The 22,033-nt window shown below is 40.2% G+C and overlaps 1 protein-coding gene and 1 long non-coding RNA gene across 3 annotated transcripts in view; both read left to right on the forward strand.

Annotated features, from left to right (window-relative positions):
• The window catches only part of LOC141277563 (uncharacterized), a 68,245-nt gene that overhangs the window by 11,236 nt on the left and 34,976 nt on the right, over positions 1-22,033 (forward strand). The window lies entirely within an intron of this gene.
• On the forward strand, positions 3,980-6,657 carry LOC117310179 (melanoma antigen preferentially expressed in tumors-like). Its single transcript, XM_033849281.1, has 3 exons — positions 3,980-4,269; positions 4,708-5,310; positions 6,144-6,657. The coding sequence occupies exons 1-3, from the start codon at positions 3,980-3,982 to the stop codon at positions 6,655-6,657; spliced, it is 1,407 nt and encodes a 468-aa protein (XP_033705172.1).

Genomic DNA, 22,033 nt, shown 5'->3' on the forward strand with positions numbered 1-22,033 from the left:
TTGTGAAGTTTTTTGTTCTGTTCTGTGAAAAATACCAGTGGCTAGTTTGATGGGATTGCATTGAATCTGTAGATTGCTTTGGGTAGTAGAGTCATTTTCACAATGTTGATTCTTCCAATCCAAGAACATGGTATATCTCTCCATCTATTTCTATCATCTTTAATTTCTTTCATCAGTGTCTTATAATTTTCTGCATACAAGTCTTTTGTCTCCTTAGGTAGGTTTGTTCCTAGATATTTTATTCTTTTTGTGGCAGTGGTAAATAGGAGTGTTTCATTAATTTCTCTTTCAGATTTTTCATCATTAGTGTATAGGATTGCCAAAGATTTCTGTGCATTCATTTTGTATCCTGATACTTTACCAAATTCATTGATTAGCTCTAGTAGTTTTCTGGTAGCATCTTTAGGATTCTCTATGTATAGTAAAATGTCATCTACCAACAGTGACAGCTTTACTTCTTCTTTTCCAATTTGGATTCCTTTTATTTCTTTTTCTTCTCTGATTGCTATGGCTAAAACTTCCAAAGCTATGTTGAATAATAGTGGTGTGAGTGGGCAACCTTGTCTTGTTCCTGATCTTAGTGGAAATGCTTTCAGTTTTTCACCATTGAGGACAATGTTGGCTGTGGATCTGTCATATATGGCCTTCATTATGTTGAGGAAAGTTCCTTCTATGCCTACTTTCTGGAGGGTTTTTTTCATAAATAGGTGTTGAATTTTCTTGAAACATTTCTCTGCATCTATTGAGATGATCATATGGCTTTTCTCCTTCAGTTTTTTAATATGGTGTATCACGTTGACTAATTTGCATATACTGAAGAATCCTTGCATTCCTGGGATATACCCCACTTGGTCATAATGTATGATCCTTTTAATGTGCTGTTGGATTCTGTTTGCTAGTATTTTGTTGAGGATTTTTCATCTATGTTCATCAGTGATATTGGCCTGTAGTTTTCTTTCTTTGTGACATCTTTGTCTGGTTTTAGTATCAGAGTGATGGTGGCCTCATAGAATGAGTGTGGGAGTGTTCCTCCTGCTGCTATATTTTGGAAGAGTTTGAGACAGATAGGTGTAAGCTCTTCTCTAAATGTTTGATATAATTTGCCTGGGAATCCATCTGGTCCTGGGTTTTTGTTTGTTGGAAGATTTTTAATCACAGTTTCAATTTCAGTGCTTGTGATTGTTTGTTCATATTTTCTATTTCTTCCTGGTTCAGTCTCAGAACGTTGTGCATTTCTAAGAATTTGTCCATTTCTTCCAGGTTGTCCATTTTATTGGCATAGAGTTGCTTGTAGTAATCTCTGATGATCCTTTGTATTTCTGCAGTGTCAGTTGTTACTTCTCCTTTTTCATTTCTAATTCTATTGATTTGAGTCTTCTCCCATTTTTTCTTGATGGGTCTGGCTAATTGTTTATCAATTTTATTTATCTTCTCAAAGAACCAGCTTTTAGTTTTATTTTTCTTTGCTATCGTTTCCTTCATTTCTTTTTCATTTATTTCTGATCTGATTTTTATGATTTTTTTCCTTCTGCTAATTGTGGGGTTTTTTTTTTGTTCTTCTTTTTCTATTGCTTTATGTGTAAGGTTAGGTTGTTTATTTGAGATGTTTCTTGTTTCTTGAGGTAGGATTTTACTGCTATAAGCTTCCCTCCTAAAAATGCTTATGCTGCATCCCATAGGTTTGGGTCGTCGTGTCTCCATTGTCATTTGTTTCTAGGTAATTTTTGATTTCCTCTTTGATTTCTTCAGTGATCTCTTGGTTATTTAGTAGTGTATTGTTTAGCCTCCATGTGTTTGTATTTCTTACACATTTTTTTCTGTAATTGCTATCTAGTCTCATAGCATTGTGGTCAGAAAAGATACTTGATACGATTTTAAATTTCTTAAATTTACCAAGGCTTGATTTGTGACCCAAGATATGATCTATCCTGGAGAATTTTCCTTGAGCACTTGAGAAGAATGTGTATTCTGTTCTTTTTGGATGGGATGTCCTATAAATATCAATTAAGTCCATCTTGTTTAATATATCATTTAAAGCTTGTTTTTCTTTATTTATTTTCATTTTGGATGATCTGTCTATTGGTGAAAGTGGGGTGTTAAAGTCCCCTACTATGCTTGGGTTACTGTTGATTTCCCCTTTTATGGCTGTTAGTATTTGCCTTATGTAGTGACAAGCTCCTATGTTGGGTGCGTAAATATTTACAATTGTTATATCTTCTTCTTGGATAGATCCCTTGATCAGTATGTAGTGTCCTTCTTTGTCTCTTGTAATAGTCTTTGTTTTAAAGTCTATTTTGTCTGATATGAGAATTGCTACTCCAGCTTTCTTTTTATTTACATTTGCATGGAGTATCTTTTTCCATCCTCTCACTTTCAGTCTGTATGTGTCCCTAGGTCTGAAGAGGGTCTCTTGTAGACAGCATATATATGGGTCTTGTTTTTACATCCATTCAGCCAATCTATGTCTTTTGGTTGGAGCATTTAATCCATTTACATTTAAGGTAATTATCGATATGTATGTTCCTGTTACCATTTTGTTAATTGTTTTGGGTTTTTTTTTATTGTAGGTCTTTTCCCTCTCTTGTGTTTCTTGCCCAGAGAAGTTCCTTTAGCATTTGTTGTAAAGCTGTTTGGTGGTGCTGAATTCTCTTAGCTTTTGCTTGTCTGTAAAGCTTTTAATTTCTCCTTCACATCTGAATGAGATCCTTGTTGGTTAGAGTAATCTTGGTTGTAGGTTTTTTCTTTCATCCCTTTAAATATGTCCTGCCAGTCCCTTCTGTCTTTCAGAGTTTCTGTTGAAAGATCAGCTGTTTATCTTATGGGGATTCCCTTATGTGTTACTTGTCGTTTTTCCCTTGCTGCTTTTAATATTTTTTCTTTGTGTTTAATTTTTGATAGTTTGATTAATATGTGTCTTGGCGTGTTTCTCCTTGGATTTATCCTCTATGGGACTCTCTGTGCTTCCTGGACTTGATTAACTATTTCTTCGTGTCCTTCTCTGGAGCTCCTTTAAGCAGCGCTCTTAATCCCCTCTCCTGGTGCACCAGGAAACAGAGAGGCAAGAAAAAGTCTCTTATCTCTTTGGCAGCTCCAGACTTTTTCCTGGAGTCCCTCTCTGCTAGCCGTGGCACACTAGCCCCCTTCAGGCTGTGTTCATGTAGCCAACCCCAGTCTTTTCCCTGGTATCTGACCTCTGAAGCCCGAGCCTCAGGTCCCAGGCTCCGCCCACCTCGGCGGGTGAGCAGACACGCCTCTCAGGCTGGTGAGTGCCGGTCAGCACCGATCCCCTGTGTGGGAATCTCTCCACTTTGCCCTCCACACCCCTGTTGCTGCGCTCTCCTCTGTGGCTCCACAGCTTCCCCCCTCCGCCACCTGCAGTCTCCGCCCACGAAGGGGCTTCCTAGTGTGTGGAAACCTTTCCTTCTTCACAGCTCCCTCCCACTGCTGCAGGTCCCATCCCTATCCTTTTGTCTCTGTTTTTATTTTTTCTTTTACCCTACCCAGGTCCTTGGGGAGTTTCTTGCCTTTTGGGAGGTCTGAGGACTTCTGGCAGCATTCAGTAGGTGTTCTGTAGGAGTTGTTCCACATGTAGATGTATTTCTGATGTATTTGTGGGCAGGAAGGTGATCTCCACTTCTTACTCTTCTGCCATCTGGAAGCTCCTCAGGAGGAAATAATTTGAGGAAGGCAGCTAGGTGGTCAGCATTGTCTTCTGCTAACTTACCTCTGATTTCTAATGGCATTTTATCTCATGGAAGTGTGTGTGTGTGTGTGTGTGTGTGTGTGTATGTGCGTGCATGCACACAAGTCCATTTTCATTCTATTCCTATAGTAGTGGTCACTTGAGTTGGCCCTATGGTTCACCACATACTTATTCAATAAGTATTTTGTCCACAGCTAACCCTGGAAGCAAACAAGTGACTATAGATACCTTCTCAGGATTTCTAAAAATTCTCCACTCTGAAGCAGGTTTTTGAAGATGGACCAAAAGACCACAGTCACCCTCCTTGAGCTTGCTGCAAAGAGTCTGCTGAATAATGAGCCTGCAACTATCCATGCCCTGGACGAAATCCCAAGAGACCTCTTTGTTCCATTGTTCAACGCTGCCTTCTTGGGTGGGCATAAGACGATCCTAAAGGCAATGGTGAAGGTTTGGCCTTTTCGCTGTCTCCATATTGGGTCATTGACCACACGGGAATCATACTATGACATCTTGGAAGCCGTGATTGATGGTCTGCAGATCCTCCCTGCCCAGAACTCTTCCTCTTGGTAAGACTATGACCAGTAGAGACACAGGGAGTCAGCAGGAGTGTATGCTGTAGCCTGGGGCAGGGGAATACCTAACGGTCTCCCAACAGTAGCCAGTGGTGAATACTGCAGTCTTTGCAGAGCTGTCAGTCCTTCGGGACTCTATTGCCTTATAGAGTTGATTATAGAGTAGAGGTGTTTGAGGAAACTATGAATGGATTTGAGTGCGATTACACAGAAGTGAAGTATGGGCATTGAGACAGGGAAAGACCGGAGGTGAAGGAGGGGGTGTGGAAAGGATGAAAGACGCTGCATTTGTGTGGAAAGAACTTTTGGTGAATGGCAACGAAGTGAAAACCAGGGTTGAAGTGTTCTGTCCCTGCTTCTCATCATTGATCTTGCTGGGTTATATTAAACTCAGCTGTCTCTCATGTGTTCTGTCTCTTCCTTTCCTTACAGGGGGCCCAAACTGAGGATCCTAGATTTAAGGAGTGATCTGGTCTGTAAGACAATATGCTCTGAGATTGGGACCGCATTCCCTTTCTGTTTTAAGTCATGCATTTACTCTCAGCACTCTATCCTTAAGATAGAAGAAGCTCAGCATAGAGTCAGGTGCCTCGGGATTGGTAATTCTGGGTCTGAGCCTCAGTCAGCTCAGGAACCCATGGAATTACTAATGGATATTTCCCTCAATAGTACCTTGAGAACAAAGCAATTCCTCTCTTTCATTTGTAGTAAGATTCAGCAGAATGTTCGGTCCTTGCACGTCTGCTGCAGAGATTTGCAAATCGATAGAATGTCTGGGCACAAAAGTATCCTGCAGTTTCTGGATCTGGGGTGCATTGAGAACCTGGAGATGGATCAGGCTAATCTGAGTGAAGTCGTCACCCTTTTGGCTCAGATGATCCACCTGAACAGCCTTACTCTGTGTAACATCCCCTTTAAAACTTATAATAGAAGGAAATTCAGATCTTTTCTCCTCTGCCTTGGGCGGCTGGACCATCTCCAGGAGCTGAGCTTGTCTTTCTTCTGCCTCACAGATCAACTGCACAAATTGCTCAGGTGAGGAGGTGGGGAGGAACCTGGGTTCCCTGATCACCTCATTGTTAACACAGAAGAGACCATGCTTGGATCTTCCTAAGCTCCTTGTAACCCATTTCTCTCTTTGCCTCAGCATAGGCACTGCTGGGAGTTTGAACATAGCTGGGGGAGAGAGGGGCACCTTATGCTGAGCAGCAGATGAGGTTAGAAAAGGAAGCTGTGCTCATTCATTCATTCATTCATTCAGTGACCGTGGGCAGATCCTAAAAGAAGTCTGTAAATATATTGGTGAAAAAGACTCAGTCCTTCTCCTATTGGACTTTACAGCTCTCTAGAGAGGAAGGGGAGGCATTCAGATGGAGAAACATTAAGCTATAGGACTAATGCACATGCCCATGGATGGGCCCCAATAGTTAACACTGCCAGATAATATTGCTCCTGTATTTCCCCCCAGGCTTACACCCTGAATGGAGAGCTTGTCATCTGGGTACTAGTCAAAGGAAACCCTCAGTTGGCTGCTTTCCCAGACCCATCCTCGCCAAATAAGTGAATCAGATCCAACACTGATTATGTCGTATATACTAAGTGCATGCAATTTCTTCACTTAATCTTTCCCGCAATTCTGTATAATAATGACTGCTGTGCACGTTTTCAAGATTAAAACCCTGTACCTCAGAGTGGTAAAGTAACTTTCTCAGGGTCACAAATCTATAAGGTCTGATCCCAAAGTCCACATTGTTAACCACTTATTGCAAACCATGAACACAGTAGTTTATTCTAGAGCCTTAGGTACCTAAAATTTGGGGCTCATTGCCCTATTCTTCTGAAATAACCTTACGTTTTTCTCTCTGTAGAGTTGTGCCACCTCAGTTGGATTCACTGTATCTACCTCACTGTCAGCTTTCTCACAGAGATGTCACTGTCCTGTCCCAGAGCTCTCAGGCCACCCACCTAAGGGTATTGAGTCTCAGTAACAACCACATCTTCTCAGAAGTTAATGAGCCCTTCCAGGCTCTGCTGGAGAAGGTCTCAAGCACCCTGCAACATTTGGTGATAAACAATTGTATGATAACTGATTCTACTCTCTCTGCCGTCATCCCAGCCCTGAGCCACTGTACTCAGCTCCATGTCCTTAGCTTTGCCTTCAATCCCATTACAATGCCTGTGCTCAAGAGCCTTCTGCAGCACTTGACTTCCTTGATGAAGCTGAAGTATGTGATTTATCCTGTCCCTGTCCATTGCTACGAGGAATGGATTTTTCATGACCGTTTGGACCGACAGAAACTTGCTGAAGTTCAGGCTCAGTTGGAAGCGATGCTGCACGGGGCACAGAGGAACGACATGAAATGGGTCAGTTGTTCAGAGTGATTTCCACAGCACAGGGAGGTGTTTCAACACGATGTGTGGCCATGAAAGTGTTCACTTTTTTTTTTTTTTTTGCCTAAAACCCAAGTTTGTAGAGACACATATATAAAGTTCTGCTGTTCTAGGAAACTGGGGTTAGGAACACTGGATATGTAAACTGATCTCTATAAAAGAGGAACTTTAAAAAGGAAATAGAGGAATTTGAAATGTCCGCTGGATCTCTTGCCCACTGCCCTCTACATTTTCTGGTTACTATCCACAGTGTTGAGTATGTGACGTAAGCTGACCCAGTCATGGTACATCATTTCCTTATCCACACTGATTGGTTCACTTATCCATTTATGGGCACATGACACAAGTCAGATCAATTGAAACTCTTCCTAGAGGTGGTAGTTGTTGAATAATTTTACCCTCTAGGGACCTGCAAACTTCTTGTATTTCTGATTTCCTCAGGTGGCTTTTGAGAAACCGTATGCAACTAAAAGGAAACAAACTATGCCCACTACCTATTGGTATCTTCATCAGCATATTGCTGCCTAATTTCCCAGGTCTCAGACCGCTGGCTCAGTTATTCCTTATTCCACACACATTCACCAAGTATCTGTTATGATTTAGGTACTTTTCCAGGTGCTAAGAAAGATAAAGTCCCTGATCTCACTCAGAGTGTAGACATTCCTATGATTTATCAGTTTCTCTACTCTTTCTTGGAAGACTTGGGAAATTATTTATTCCCCCATAATACAGTATTTTTCTCACTTTTTCCCCTCACATAGTCTGCTCAAATGATATTGGTCTTTTTGTGCTGTTGGGTAGCTGCTCAGGCCTCAGGTCATGGCTTAAATGTTACCTCCTCAGATAGGTTTTCTCTTACTTCCCCATTTAAGCAGATTTATTCTGCTGCTGCTTTTGCTTAAGGTACCATGTATATTTCCTTCATGGTACACATTGTTGCATATGTATTTGCTCCCTCTGCCCCTCCACTAGAGTTGCACTGCTCAGTATGGTGCCCACTAACCATATGTGGCTTCTGAACTCTAGAAATTTGGCTAATCTCAAATGTGATGTACCCTAGGTGTTGAATGCACTCTGTGTATCCAAGAGTTAGTAAGAAACAAAGGATGTAGAGTAACTAATTGATAATCTATGTGTATTGTTTACATGGTGAAATGATAACATACTCCATATCAAAGACAGTAAAGATAAAAGAATGTAAATTAAATTCTTTATATAGTTACATGTTAGAATGATAGCATTGTATTTCAAAGACTTAGTAAGAAAAATGTTATAATAATTACGTGTTTATATGTTTACATATCAACGTGATAAAACATTGCATTCCAAAGACTAATTGAGAGAAAATAAAGTTAATTAATAGGTTGTCCCTACTGTTTATATGTTGAAATGGTAACATAGAAGATGTCAACGATAACAGAAAAGAATGGAAAAAATAATTAGTATTTTGTGTATAGTGTTTCCTTGTTGAAATGAAAACAGATTGCATTTTCATTGTTGAAATGAAAACAGATTGTAGTTTAAAGACTTAGTAAGAAAGAAGAATGTAAAAGTAATGAGTGTTGTTTACATTGTTTCCTTGTTGAAATGATAACACACACATTTTAAAGACTCAGTAAAAAATTTTTTACAATTTTTTTTTCTTATTGTTTTCATGTTGAAGTGATAAACTGCATTTCAAAAACAGAGAAAATAATGTAAAACTTAATTAATAATTAATAAAAATAGTTAATAACTTGTTGTTACCTCCATTTTGCTACTGCATTTCTGACTTAGAAAGATAAACGTGTTAAATGAATTGTATATGTTGTTGCTTTGTTGAAATGATAACACATGGCATTTCAAAGACATCATAAAATAAGAATGCAACAAGGCCACCGATACCCTGACACCAAAGCCAGACAAAGACACTACAGAAAAAGGAAATGAGAGGGCAATATCTTCGATTAATACAAATGAAAAGGTCCTGGACAAAATATTAGCAAAGCAAATCCAACAATATATCAAAAGGACCATACACCATAAATCACATAGGATTTATTCCAGGGTCACAAGGAAGATTCAACATTTGCAAATCAATCAGTGTGAGACACCACATCAACAAAATGAAAGATAAAAATCACATGATTATCTCAATAGATGCAGGAAACTCTTTTGACACAATTGAACATCCATTCATGACAACAACTCTCAACAAAGTGTGTATAGAGGGAACATGTCCCAACATGATAAGGGCATTTACGACAAACCCACAGCCAACATCATAGTGAATGGCGAAAAGCTGAAAGACTTTCCACTAAATTCAGGAACAAGGTAAGGATGCCCACTCTCACCACTTATATTTAACATAGTATTGGAAGTCCTAACCACAGCAATCAGATGAAAAAAGAAATAAAAGGTACCCACACTGGAAGGGACAAGGTAAAACCGTTACTCTTTGCGGATGACATGATACTTTGTATAGAAAGTTCTAAAGCCTCCACTCAAAAACTATTAGAACTAATGAATGAATTAAGCAAACTTTCAGGATCCAAGATTAACATACAGAAATCTGTTGCATTTCTATACACTAATAATGAAATATCACAAAATGAAAGTTTTTCTTTTTCATTGTTATTGGAGTATAATTGCTTTACAATGGTGTGTTACTTTCTGCTTTCTAACAAAGTGAATCCGTTATACATATACATATGTTCCCATATCTCTTCCCTCTTGCGTCTCCCTATCCTCCCTATCCCACCCTCCCTATCCCACCCTTCTAGGTGGTCACCAGGCACCGAGCTGATCTCCCTGTGCTATGTGGCTGCTTCCCACCAGCTATCTATTTTACGTTTGGTAGTGTATATATGTCCATGCCACTCTCTCGCTTTGTCACAGCTTACCCTTCCCCCTCCCCATATCCTCAAGTCTAAACTCAGTTTAAAATCGCATTGAAAAGAATAAAACACCTAGGAGTAAACCTAACCAGGGACGTGAAAGCCCTATCTGAAAACTATGAAACACTGATGCAGGAAACTGAAGATGAACAAAGAAATGGAAAGATATCCCATGCTATGGGATTGGAAGAATTAATATTGTTAAAATGTCCATACTTCCCAAAGTAATCTACAGATTTAATGCAATCACTATCATATACCCATGCCATTTTTCACAGAACTAGAACCAAGAATCCAAAAATTCATATGGAACCACAAAAGACCCCAAATTGCCAAAGCAATCTTGAGAAAAAAAAGGAATGAAGCTGGAGGTATAACCCTCCCAGACTTCGGACTATGAAACAAAGCTAATCAAAACAGCATGGGCCTGGCGCAAAAACAGACACATCGATCAATGGAATAGAATAGACAGTCCAGAAATAAACCCATGCACGTATGGTCAATTAATCTACAGAAAAGGAGGCAAGAATATACAATGGAGAAAAGGCAGTTTCTTCAATCAGTGGTGTTGGGAAAACTGGTCATCTACATGTAAAACAAAGATTAGAACATTCCCTCACACCATACACAAAAATAAAATGGTTTAAACACCTAAATGAAAGACCTCAAAACATAAAACTCCTAGAAGAGAACATAAGCAGAACACTCTTTGATAAAAATCATACCAATATTCCTTTGGATAAATCTCCTAAAGCAAAAGGAATAAAAACAAAAATAATCTAACGAGAACTAATTAAACTTAAAAGCATTTGCACAGGAAAGGAAACCATCAACAAAAATGAAAAGAAAACCCAAGGATTGGGAAAAAATATTTGCAAATGATGTGACCAACAAGGGGTTAATATCCAAAATATATAAACAGCTCATAGAACTCAATGTCAAAACAACAAACAACCCAATGATAAATGGGCAGAAGACCTGAATAGACATTTTTCCAAAGAAGATGTACACGTGGTTAACAGGCACATGAAAAGATGCTCAGCATCGCTCATATTTAGAGAAATGCAAATCACAACAACAATGACATATCATCTCGCACCTGTCAGAATGGCAATCATCAAAAAGTCTACAAATAACAAATATTGGAGAGGATGTGGAGAAAAGGGAATCTTTGTATGCTGTTGGTGGGAATGTAAATTGGTGCAGCCACTATGGAAAACAATATGGAGCTCCCTTAAAAACTAAAAATAAAACTACCATATGATCCAGCAATTCCACTCCTGGATACATTTACAGAAAAATAACAAAAGCATTGAAAGGTTCATAGCAACACTATTTACAATAACAAAGATATGGAAGCAACCCAAGTGCCCATCAACAGACAAATTGATAGAAAAATATGGCATATATACACACACAATGGAATATTACTCAGCCATAAAAAGAATGAAATTCTATTTGCTGCAATATGGATGGACCTAGACAATATTATGCTTAGTTAAATGTCAGATATAGAAAGACAAATACTGTACGATACCACTTGTATGTTGAATCTAAAAACTAATACAAGTGAATGCATATGCGCAATGGAAACAGATTCACAGATATAGAAAACAAATTTTTGGTTACCAAAAGGGAGAGGGAAGGTAGGAGGGACAAATCAAATTAGGGGCATGGGATTAAGAGATACAACTACTATGTATAAAATGGGAAAGCAACAATGATATACTGTATAGCACAGGGAATTATAGGCATTATCTGATAATAACTTGTAGTGGCGTATAATCTGAAAAAATGCTGGATCACTCTGCTGTACACCTAAAACTAATATAGTATTGTAAATCAACTATATTCCAATTAAAAGAAGAGAAAGAATACAAAATTATTTAATAATATGTTCATATTGCTTACATATTGAGATAATGCACTGCATTTCAAAGACTTACCAAAAAAAAAAAAAAGAAAACTAATTAACCATGGTGGTTAGCACCATGCTTACATAAAACATCATTAGTTATGCCAGTCTGCTTTAAGATGATAACAGCTTAACTTTGATCATATGCAAAATCGCTACACTTTTACCTCTTCCCACCTCATTTTATGTTATTGTTGTCCCAGTTTGTATCTTTTATATTGTGAGCACTAATGAATTAGTGCAACTGTATTTACTTTTAATACTTTTGTCTTTCCGTTTTCATACTAAAGTTAAAAGTGTTTTATCCACCACCATTACAATGTTGGAGTGTTCTGAATTTGACTATATGCTTACTTTTACGTATGAGTTATGCTTTCGTAGGTTTTCATGTTGTTAATTTTTTGTTTTCACTCAAAGAACTCCCTTTAGCATTTTTGTAAGGCAGGTCAAGTGGTGAATAACTCCCTCAGCGTTTGCTTGTCTGGGAATGTCATCATCTATCTTTCATTTCTGAAGGACGGCTTTTCTGAATAGAGTATTCTTGGTTGTCGGTTGTTTTCTTTCAGCACTTTGAATGTGTAATCCCACTCTTTCCTGGACTGCAAGGTTTCTTTTCAGAAATCTGATAGCCTTATGCTGTTCCCTGGTATATGACAAGTGGCATTTCTCTTACAGACTTTACAATTCTCTCCTTGAAAAGGAAACCCTCTTACACTGTTGGTGGGAATGAACATTGATACAGCCACTATGGAGAAAAGTATGGAGGTTCCTTAAAAAATTAAAAACAGAACTACCATATGACCCAGCAACACCACACCTGGGCATATACCCTGAGAAAACCATAATTCAAAAAGTACATGCACCCCAATGTTCATTGTAGCACTATTTACAAGAGCCAGGACATGGAAGCAACCTAAATGTCCATCAACAGAAGAATGGATAAAGAAGGTATGGTACACATATACAATAGAACATTACTCAGACATAAAAAGGAATGAAATTGTGCCATTTGCACAGATGTGGATGGACCTAGAGACTGTCATACAGAGTGAAGTAATTCAGAAAGAGAAAAACAAATATCATAATATATACCTTATATGTGGAATCTAGAAAAATGATACAGATGAACTTATTTGCAAAGCAGAAATAGAGACACGGATGTAGAGGACAGTCATATGGATACCAGGGTGGGAAGGGGGGGTGGGTTGAAATGGGAGATTGGGATTGACATATATACACTACTATATATAAAATAGATAACGAATGAGAACCTACTGTATAGCTCAGGGAACTCTACTCAATGCTCTGTGGTGACCCAAATAGGAAAGACATCCACAAGAGAGGGGATATATGTATGTGTGTGTGTGTGTGTGTGTATATATATATATATATATATATATATATATATATATATATGGCTGATTCACTTTGTTGTTGAGCAGAAATTAACACAATATTGTAAAGCAACTATACTCCAATAAAAATTAACTTTTAATAGAAATGACAAAAATTCTAGATTGTTGTAAGTATTCAAAATAAATAAGTAAAATATAAAGACAGTTAAGAAAAGAAAAACAATTCTTTCCTTGTCTTTGATATTTTTATTATAATGTGTCTTCATATAACCTCCTATGAGATGAAACTGTTCGAGGACTTTTGAGTTTCGTGAACTTGGGGGTCCATGTTGCTCCCACAAGTTGGGTGGTTTTCAGCCATTATTTCTATAAATAAAATACCCCCGCCTCTCTCTCTCTCCCTTCCTCCTCCTCCAGGGTCCCCATCATCCATATATGAGTCCACTTAATGGTGTTTTAAAAATCCCATAGATTTTCCCCAATATTTTTCATTCTTTTTTTTTCTCCTCTGATTAGATAACTTCAAATTACTTCTTTTTGAGTTCATACATTTTTTTCTTCTGCTTGATGAAGTCTGTTGTTATAGCTCTCTGTTATATTTCTAAATTCATCCATTGTATTCTTCAGCTCCATAATTTCCTTTTGGCTCCTTTTCATGAGTTCTCTATCTTTGTTGACTTTTTTATTTTGTTCAGGTATTGCTTTTCTGATTTCATTGAGTTGTATTGTAGCTGGCTGGGCATCTTTAAAACAATCATGTTGAATTCCTTGTCAGGCAATTCATGGACCTCCATTTCTATGGGGTCAGTTACTGGGAAATTATCTTGTATCATTTGTGGGGTATTGGGCTTCCTATATTTTTCCTGCCCCTGAAAATCTCGTGTTGGTGTCTTCACATTTAAGGAAGGAATCTCCTCCATCAGCCTTTACTGACCTTTATCAGGAGAGAAACACCTGCAACACTCAGCCAAGCTAGGGATACTGGGGGTTCCCTGAGGTCTTTTCTGTGGATTCACCAGCTCTGCCCCTCTTGCTCCATCTTGTGAAGGAAGTGTTTGGATGATACACGCCTTTTCTCAATTGCACAAAGCCAGGACACATGCTGACAGCCTCCTGTTTATTTTCCCCATTTCGGTACCCTGAAGTGTTTAAGGTATGTCTGTTCTCACCATCCAGCAGAGTGGTGCCAGTTCTTTTTATGCACATGTGCATGATCTGTTGAGGCATGAGTGCACCTTCTGCAGGGGTGTCCACGGAATGCCGGTTCTGAGGGGGACCGGCATATAGAGTGCTGGATGTGCTCGTGGGCAAACTGAGGCTTCTGTAGGTGATGGGTCCTATGAGGTTTGTAAGGTACAGTCTGTGAGGCAGTTAGTAGAAACTGCAGCCCTTTGTTGAGCTTGGTGCCCTGTTTGCTGTGAGCCTTTGCCCTTTCCCCTTCTCCTTGCTATCCCAAGACTATTCAGCCATGCTCATCACCTCTGGGTTCTGGGTTTGGGCAAGAAAGAAGTGGGATTCCTGGGCAGCGTCTAGCACCACTGGGTATTCAGGTGCTCACCACATTCTCACTATCTCCCATGGGAGGAATTGCAGGCCTAGTGCATCTATCTAGGCATTGATATGTGTAGCCTTGCGGGAAGTTTGATATTGGTAGGGTGAAGCTGTTCTTCCTACTCTCTTCAACGTGTCTGTTCTTGGAATTTGTTTTAAAGGATCAGGGTGTTGGGGCTTCCTCACTTGATACTGGGGCTCCCACAAAAACACTCTTGCCCATGGCTGATTAGGCAAAATGTTTACTTGGAGACTCCTATTCTGCCAACTTCCTGACGTCACACTCTAGAACTATGATTTGAATGGAAAAATGTTTGAGTGGATAAAAAGAAGCAGCCCAGGAAAAAGTTCATTCTCGACTAGGACTATGAAAATCTATGAACCACAATTTTATTTTCAATGGTTTTCACGTGGATGGGGTTTCCGAATTGTACTGGAGAGTCATATCATGACAAAAGACACAGCTTATGAATAAGCACCCTGTACAGAATCCTTATCTTCTCACTTCTCTCCATCCTTTGCCCAGAAGAAATTTTAATTGTGGATGTAATTTCCTATTTCCATGCTATGGTAATCCTCACAGGATAAGCCTCTTATTCGACCTATTATATTCAACCTAGGGCTGTAGAATTTTACATCATGTTGGTTGGTGGGTAGGGATATTCAACTCTACGCCACAGCACAGTAACTGCAACCGTTTCTCTTCTTTCGAGGTGGATGGACCTAGAGTCTGTCATACAGAGTGAAGTAAGTCAGAAAGAGAAAAACAAATACCGTATGCTAACACATATATATGGAATTAAGAAAAAAAAAAAAACGTCATGAAGGACCTACGGGTAAGATGAGAATAAAGACACAGACCTGCTAGAGAATGGACTCGAAGATATGGGGAGGGGGAAGGGTAACCTGTGACAAAGTGAGAGAGTGGCATGGACATATATACACTACCAAACGTAAAATAGCTAGCTAGTGGGAAGCAGCCACATAGCACAGGGAGATCAGCTCCGTGCTTTGTGACTGCCTGGAGGGGTGGGATAGGGAGGGTGGGAGGGAGTGAGACAAAAGAGGGAGGAGATATGGGAACGTGTTTGTATGTGTGGCTGGTTCACCTTGTTGTAGGGCGGAGGCTGGCACACCATTCTAAAGCAACTGTGCTCCAATAAAGATGTTAAGAAAACAAACAAAAAAACCACTGACAGTAAACTTACGTCCATATATCTTAACGAATTTCAAAAAGGAACAAAGAGAAACAGGTTCTGAATGCAATTTCCATAATGATACAGCCCCATATGACGCTGTCTCCTGTGTACTGTTGCTAGGTAAGTCAACTTTGCTTTCTGAAAGTAAAGTCACATACGACATCTAGTTTAGTTGTACATATGTGTGTTAGAACAAGAAGAATTTGAGTATTTACCTTTAGGTAAACAGCATCACAACTGTTCTGTTGCTCCCCTTTCCCAATTCTCTGTGTTAGATAAAGCCACTCCTCCTCCTAAAACCACTGGCACCAACTCCCAAAGTGGCCACCTCAAAACAAAAAAGATAAAAGAAGGAAAATTTGTTCCCGTGAAATCCTGCCAAATCACATGCAAGAGAAATGGTTTATCATGCTGCCTAAACACAGTGCCTGATAAATGTAATGCCTAAACTGGACCCCAGATACACAGATCTTTAACCATAGAGTTTCTTCCCCGCCCCCGTGATATATAGTAGAGCGTGGTGACAGGGCCCCACTGATGGAGCTAAATGTTTTCAAAAGGTCCTGAGGAACTCCGGATCGTCATCTCAGAGAAAGAATGATTGATTTGAGTTATCAGGTCTGACAGGAGCAAAATCTGACTTAAGAGGGATAATGAGGAGGCCAGAATTGGACTTTTGGTCAAAAAAGTTGACCCCAATCACCATCAGGTGAGCATAGATAGGCTCGATAAAATTGTTCTGCATCTTGCACTGTTGATCTGCTCATCTGTATCTAATTATAACAACTATATCAGGTCTTGGTATCAGATTCCATCCTATGACTACATGGAGATGTTTCCTAAATCCAGCGTAAAGTTTCATAATAGACTCTATTTTAAATAAAGATATGCCTCCTTTTTTGTCTCTTGAATTTATGTGTCCCACAAATAATTCTCCACAGTTACATGAGACATAGTGACCTGCACGAATAACTGTCTTCTCTTACAATTGTTTACACCAAACTAGGACATTTTTCAGTAGGCCTAGAACCACAGAGTCTCTTGTCTTTCTTAATACCTCAACTTTAACCACAGTGGAAAGTTTGATCTGTTGCATTTTCTTCAGCTCATTTATGCAGCCATGCCACATTGCAGGAACCTAGCAAAATAATCCAAGCAATGTAAAGAATCGTTTACCGAGGCCAGCAAACCAGAAAGATCAGATCACACTTATTTTGGACATACTGATGATCCTGCAGCTTCCCACACAAATCAGCAAAATAGGTGTTTCTGGATTTGCAATAAAAAAACCCCTACAATATATATTGTCCTACTCCTTTCTCTGTTCTTTCTGTGCAGACACAGACGGAATATGCACTGTAAACCCTAATGAATTCAGATTCCACTCATTTGTAATTGTTGTAATTCAGGCACGGGGAGTATGGTGACTAAACCTTATGATACCTTCTTTTCAGTGTTTATTTAAAAGAAGGAAATGTTTTCAGCTATCATCAAGCAATTCATAAACCACTCATATACACAGATTTCACATATTAGAGATACGTTTATATCTATACACAAACCTTAAATAGAGGCCATGAAATAGACTCAAATTTGACTGGGTCTAATTAGCATGGCATCCCAAAGAGCTCTCTCAAGATCTCAACTTTTCAGTAAGTGGGGCTGATTTGCCAGATTTTCTGAAGTAGTTAGGGTGTACCCAATGTTACCTTCTGGTGAGGAACCTGGTGGGTGAGCAGAACACAGAGTCTGGAGCCAGACGGCCTGTGGGCCAGTCCTGGTGTGCCACCTGCAATATCCGTGATCTCTTAGTCAAGTGATTGATTTAATACCTCTGGACTTCAGTGTTCGCATCTGGAAAGTTCTGTAACAGTACGTAATCTATAGAGTTACCTCTCTTAAATGAGTTATCCTTCTCAAGTGCATGGCCCGCAGTAATCACTATACACTTTGCCTCCGAAATTAACAACTACAACTCATTAGATTTGGTTTAATTTCCTTTAGCCCTGCCTGAAACGGAAGTCAACAGCGCTTACCTGTACCCACTGCTTAGGCTCTTAACAGTACTTTCTACAGCATGCCCAGGACTGTGGTTTGGGGGAGGACTTATTTCATCCTCATGTGTTAATTTGTTATGTGTTAAATTTCATGTGCTATGGGGCGGGAAAAAAAGCACATAAAATTAACACGTTAGAGTGGGGTGGGTGTATGTAAGCCCAAGCTTGTGCGCTTAGAAGGTCACTCGGAGGCACCAACATCACAGAGCAGATGAGGAATGTGGGCAATCTCAGATCTCCTGTTCTCCCGAAGGTAATGTTCCCCTGAAACTTGCAGATCAAGTAGAACCCTACTGTCATTGGACCCTACTGTCATTGGACCCTACTGTCAGAAAGCTGACTCAGCCCTCCCAGGCACATGAGATTTGTGGGATCCTAAAGCTGCGGATCATGTGGCTGCTGCCATCCTGTGGACAATAGTTACCAGCCCTTCCTGTCCGGTCAGAACCCTAGGCCCTTAAACCCAAAGGGCATGTGGTCTCTTTGGCCCTGTTGCCGCCATGACCCTGTGGTAGCTCCAGCCCTTCAAGTCACTAGAGCATGGTGGACTCCTGAACCCTGCGTGTCATGTGGCTCCTTCTCTCATGTGACCCTGACTAGCTACCAGCATGTGGTAACCTCAGCTGATGTGATCTACTGCTTACGGTTATGTGGATGCTATGATCTGGTACCCTTCCCAGCAGGGTACATGTCAAGTTCAGCAATCTCCATCACGTGAAGGTTGTGGGCTACTAAACGCTGTATATCCATGTATGGGCAACAGTGTGTCTCCTACCACACGTGGCACCCAAAGTTCTTCCACTCATGTCAGCTCTGCAGCTTCTGAACCACTCGCTGTTGGTCAAGTGGACCTTATGGTCATTGCCATCATGTGGTCAGGTGAGACTCAGGCCCCTCAGTCACGTGAAGATTGAGGGCTCTTCAGTTCGGTGGTTCAGGTGGTCCCCGAAATCATGTGATCACCTACAGTCGTGCAGGAGGGTCTGCTCTTTAAGAGTGGGGAGGGTCTATTCAACTGCAGTTTGGCTTAACCTCCAGAAGAGTCAGACCCATAGGTGCAGAAGACCTTTAGAGCTGTGGTGGGCACTCTGGCTGAGGGGGGACTTTGAGGAGACTCTGGCTCAGATCCCAACCTTTCCACCAACTTTTATATCCTGCCGCGGTGGGTGGTACTCGGGTAGGAGGTGCCCCCGCCGATACTAGAAGTTTACTCGGGGAACTGGGCTTTTAGAGGCGCCCAAGCAATGTCAGATCGAGGTCCGGCAAAGAGCCAAGGGCCCGAGAGAGAGTGTTGGACGGAGGTGGGGGGCGGGAGGGGGCTTCTGGATACGGCCTAACTGTTGTACAGCTGGCAGAGAAAGCCTGTGGGTGTGTGCGACCTGAACCTGGACTTACGGGAGCAGCTGCTGGTAGAGAGTGAAGTGGAGGAGGAGAATGGCCTGGCCTGGGTGGGTGGGGCGGCCGTGGACGGGGTGGCTGGGGTTCATGGACTTGGATGTCATCTCTCAGCAGCAGGGTCCTGGCCTGTCATGAAAAGTGGTATTGAATGAGTCAAGTTGAGCAGATAGCGAGATTGTGTTTACATTTATGGGGGAGAAATACTTCTTGATACATGGCTCAAGAATATTGTCACTTGTGATAATTTATATTACATGATGCTTAAATAATCCACTTTATTTTTCTCTCACTTCAGCATTTCCAAGCTTGTTCTGCAAAACACTAGGGCCACAAAAAACAGCAACAACAAAATTGGACTCTACTTCAGAGACGTGTGGAACATACAGGACTAGAGGTAAATGAATTTCCATACCATAGGATGTTTTTTAGATAATATGCTAATATGCAAGATGAATGTCAAAGGCAAGGATAGTTTCCCCAACTTATGCGGGGATGATACATTTTTCCACAGAGCATCGGAGGAACGAGTGTTGCCAGAAAATATTCTGGGAAGACCTGTCCACACTAAATCTCCTACCACTTTAAAACCTTGTGCCTTTGCTTACTAAGAGCAAGAGAATGTATGTATATAATTATTATAATCTATTCTTCTTCTCTTTAAGAAATTACTTATTGCTCTGAAATGCATTTTATCTTATCTCATCAGCCAGTCTCCCTCCTGTTTAAATCTATTCACTTTTTAGTCTTCAGAGGTAACCTCAATTTCTAAACATATGTCTGCTAGCGTGGTGGCAAAGACAAGTGCGTAAGTGCACATCCTTAAGCAGTCTTCTCTATAGCAACAAATATACTGCCCCGCTCTGGAAAGAAAAGTACAACTTACCTGTCAGGATGAGCAGACACAATACCTCTCATTTTATACAAATATCCTACAGTTTTCGAAAACAGTTTTATTATTATGTAATAATTAAAGCTGCCATGTTTTGAGTCCCTATTATATGTCAAGCACTGTGATAACCTCGTCATGTAAGTTAAGTCATTTCACCCTCAGAAAAATCCTGAGAGGGTGTTATTTCAGTTGGCAGATGAGATTCGTGAGTCAGGAGAGGCTGAGCTATGCTGTGGTCATAGACAATCCCCAAGTATCACTGGCTTATTCCTCACTCCCACTACATGTCCATGGCAGGTGCACGTCCATCACAGGATGGTGGATGTCGGAGATCTGATCTCTTCTTACTAGAATGACTTGGAGACTGAACCCGACAGAGCAGCTACCATCTAGAAAGTTGTCATTCGCTGTGCCTGAGGGGAAGAGGGCCCTGGGCCTGGAGGGAGGTCTCACACCAACAACCATATGTTGTGGCCCAGAATTATTTCACATATCACTCAAACCCATTAGCCAGAACTACTCACATTTATGGCCCTGCCCAAACAAAGGGGATAAAGCAAGAAGTGCAGTTCTTCCAGGGGCCTGGAACAGGGGAGAAATGGAAACACTTGGCAAACAGGACCACTGACTGCTGTATGACGCAACTGAAATGCAGAGAGATTGAGTACTTGCGTAAAGTCACATGGGCAGTATGGGACAGAGCAGGATTTGAATCCAGGCAGGTATGTTTTCAAAGTCGATATTCTTTACATACTCTTTTCTAAATTGTATGCTATTCTCTTAAATGAAATACGTGTATACCCTTGACCCCTGAACAACACGGGGGTTGGGGACGCCGACCCCCTGCACAGTCAAAACTCTGCAGATAACTTTTGAGTCCCCCCAAAACGTAACTACTAATAGCCTACTGTTGACTGGAAGCCTTCCCGATAACATAAACAGTGGATTAACACATATTTTGTGTGTTATATGTGTTATATAGTGTATTCTTGCAATAAAGTAAGCCACAGGAAAGAAAATGTTATTAAGAAAATCATAAGGAAGAGAAAATACATTTACAGTACTGTGCTGTATTTATTGATACCATAAGTTTGCATCATCTGCTTACAAATTGAATTGTCTGTCCGTCAGTACCTATATCAATACTGTCTTATGTGATACAAAACATGGTAGATGTTATACGTACTACTAACACTAGACACCAAAAGTAGAAAGATCGTGTGACAAAGAAATTCATATTTTTTTACAGGTATCGGGATCCGTGCATTGATAACAAAGAAGTAGCAATATGATTGCTTTATGGTTGTCTAGTGTGATGGATACCATTGCTTCATGCTAGCCTAGACCATACACTAATGAATGAATCATTATAAAACTTTTATGGCATACAGTATCACAGTCATCTTCATAATACAGCATTGGAAACATTGTTATACTAAAAAATCACATACCAGTGGTGATGATAGGCTGATGTGTAGTTTCTCCAATTATGAGACAGAGACAGAGAGAGACAGAGAGACAGAGAGACAGAGAAACGTACTGTACGGGTATGTAATTCTTTGAAAGCAAAGTTATAAAACAGTAAGAAAACTAACACATCATTAATTTTTTATTAAATATCACTCACCTTATGCCTGTGTAAGGATAGGCTATCCACTTCAATACCTGTCTTGTACACGATGTTCTACACGAGTACTTTTTTATACCTTTGTTGAAAAAAAAATGCACGTATAAGCAGACCCACGCAGTTCAAACCCTGTTGTTCCAGGGTCAGCTGTACTTAGCAGTAGTGCTCCAGTTCCCTCTTCCTTAATCATCTGATGTGCCAACAGTGGAACTGAATACACGTGGTGGCAGTGGCAGCACTGCAAAGCTGCGGGCCTCTTCCAAACAGATGAATGGATTGGATACTTGAGTGTTCATTATATTCAAACATAAAAATTAGAAAATAAAGCATGGTGGTAGATGAAAAGCCTGTTCATGGATCATTTACTTTATAAAATTTAATCTGTCTTTCCACCCTTTTCAAGGAAAAATAATAAAAATAAGAACAGAAATGAACGGAACTGATAACAGATATGACAGAGACCAACAACAATAAAAAAATGCCAGCTGCAAGCACTTTAG

This window comes from Tursiops truncatus, chromosome X, assembly GCF_011762595.2.
Source record: "Tursiops truncatus isolate mTurTru1 chromosome X, mTurTru1.mat.Y, whole genome shotgun sequence".
Lineage (NCBI taxonomy): Eukaryota > Metazoa > Chordata > Mammalia > Artiodactyla > Delphinidae > Tursiops > Tursiops truncatus.

Bases quoted from the DNA above. Each gene is read 5' to 3' on its own strand.
- LOC117310179 (XM_033849281.1), top strand. From the start codon at position 3,980: ATGGACCAAAAGACCACAGTCACCCTCCTTGAGCTTGCTGCAAAGAGT. The intron at 4,270-4,707 runs GTAAGACTATGA...CTTTCCTTACAG, and splicing joins GCCCAGAACTCTTCCTCTTG to GGGGCCCAAACTGAGGATCC. The intron at 5,311-6,143 runs GTGAGGAGGTGG...TTCTCTCTGTAG, and splicing joins CAACTGCACAAATTGCTCAG to AGTTGTGCCACCTCAGTTGG.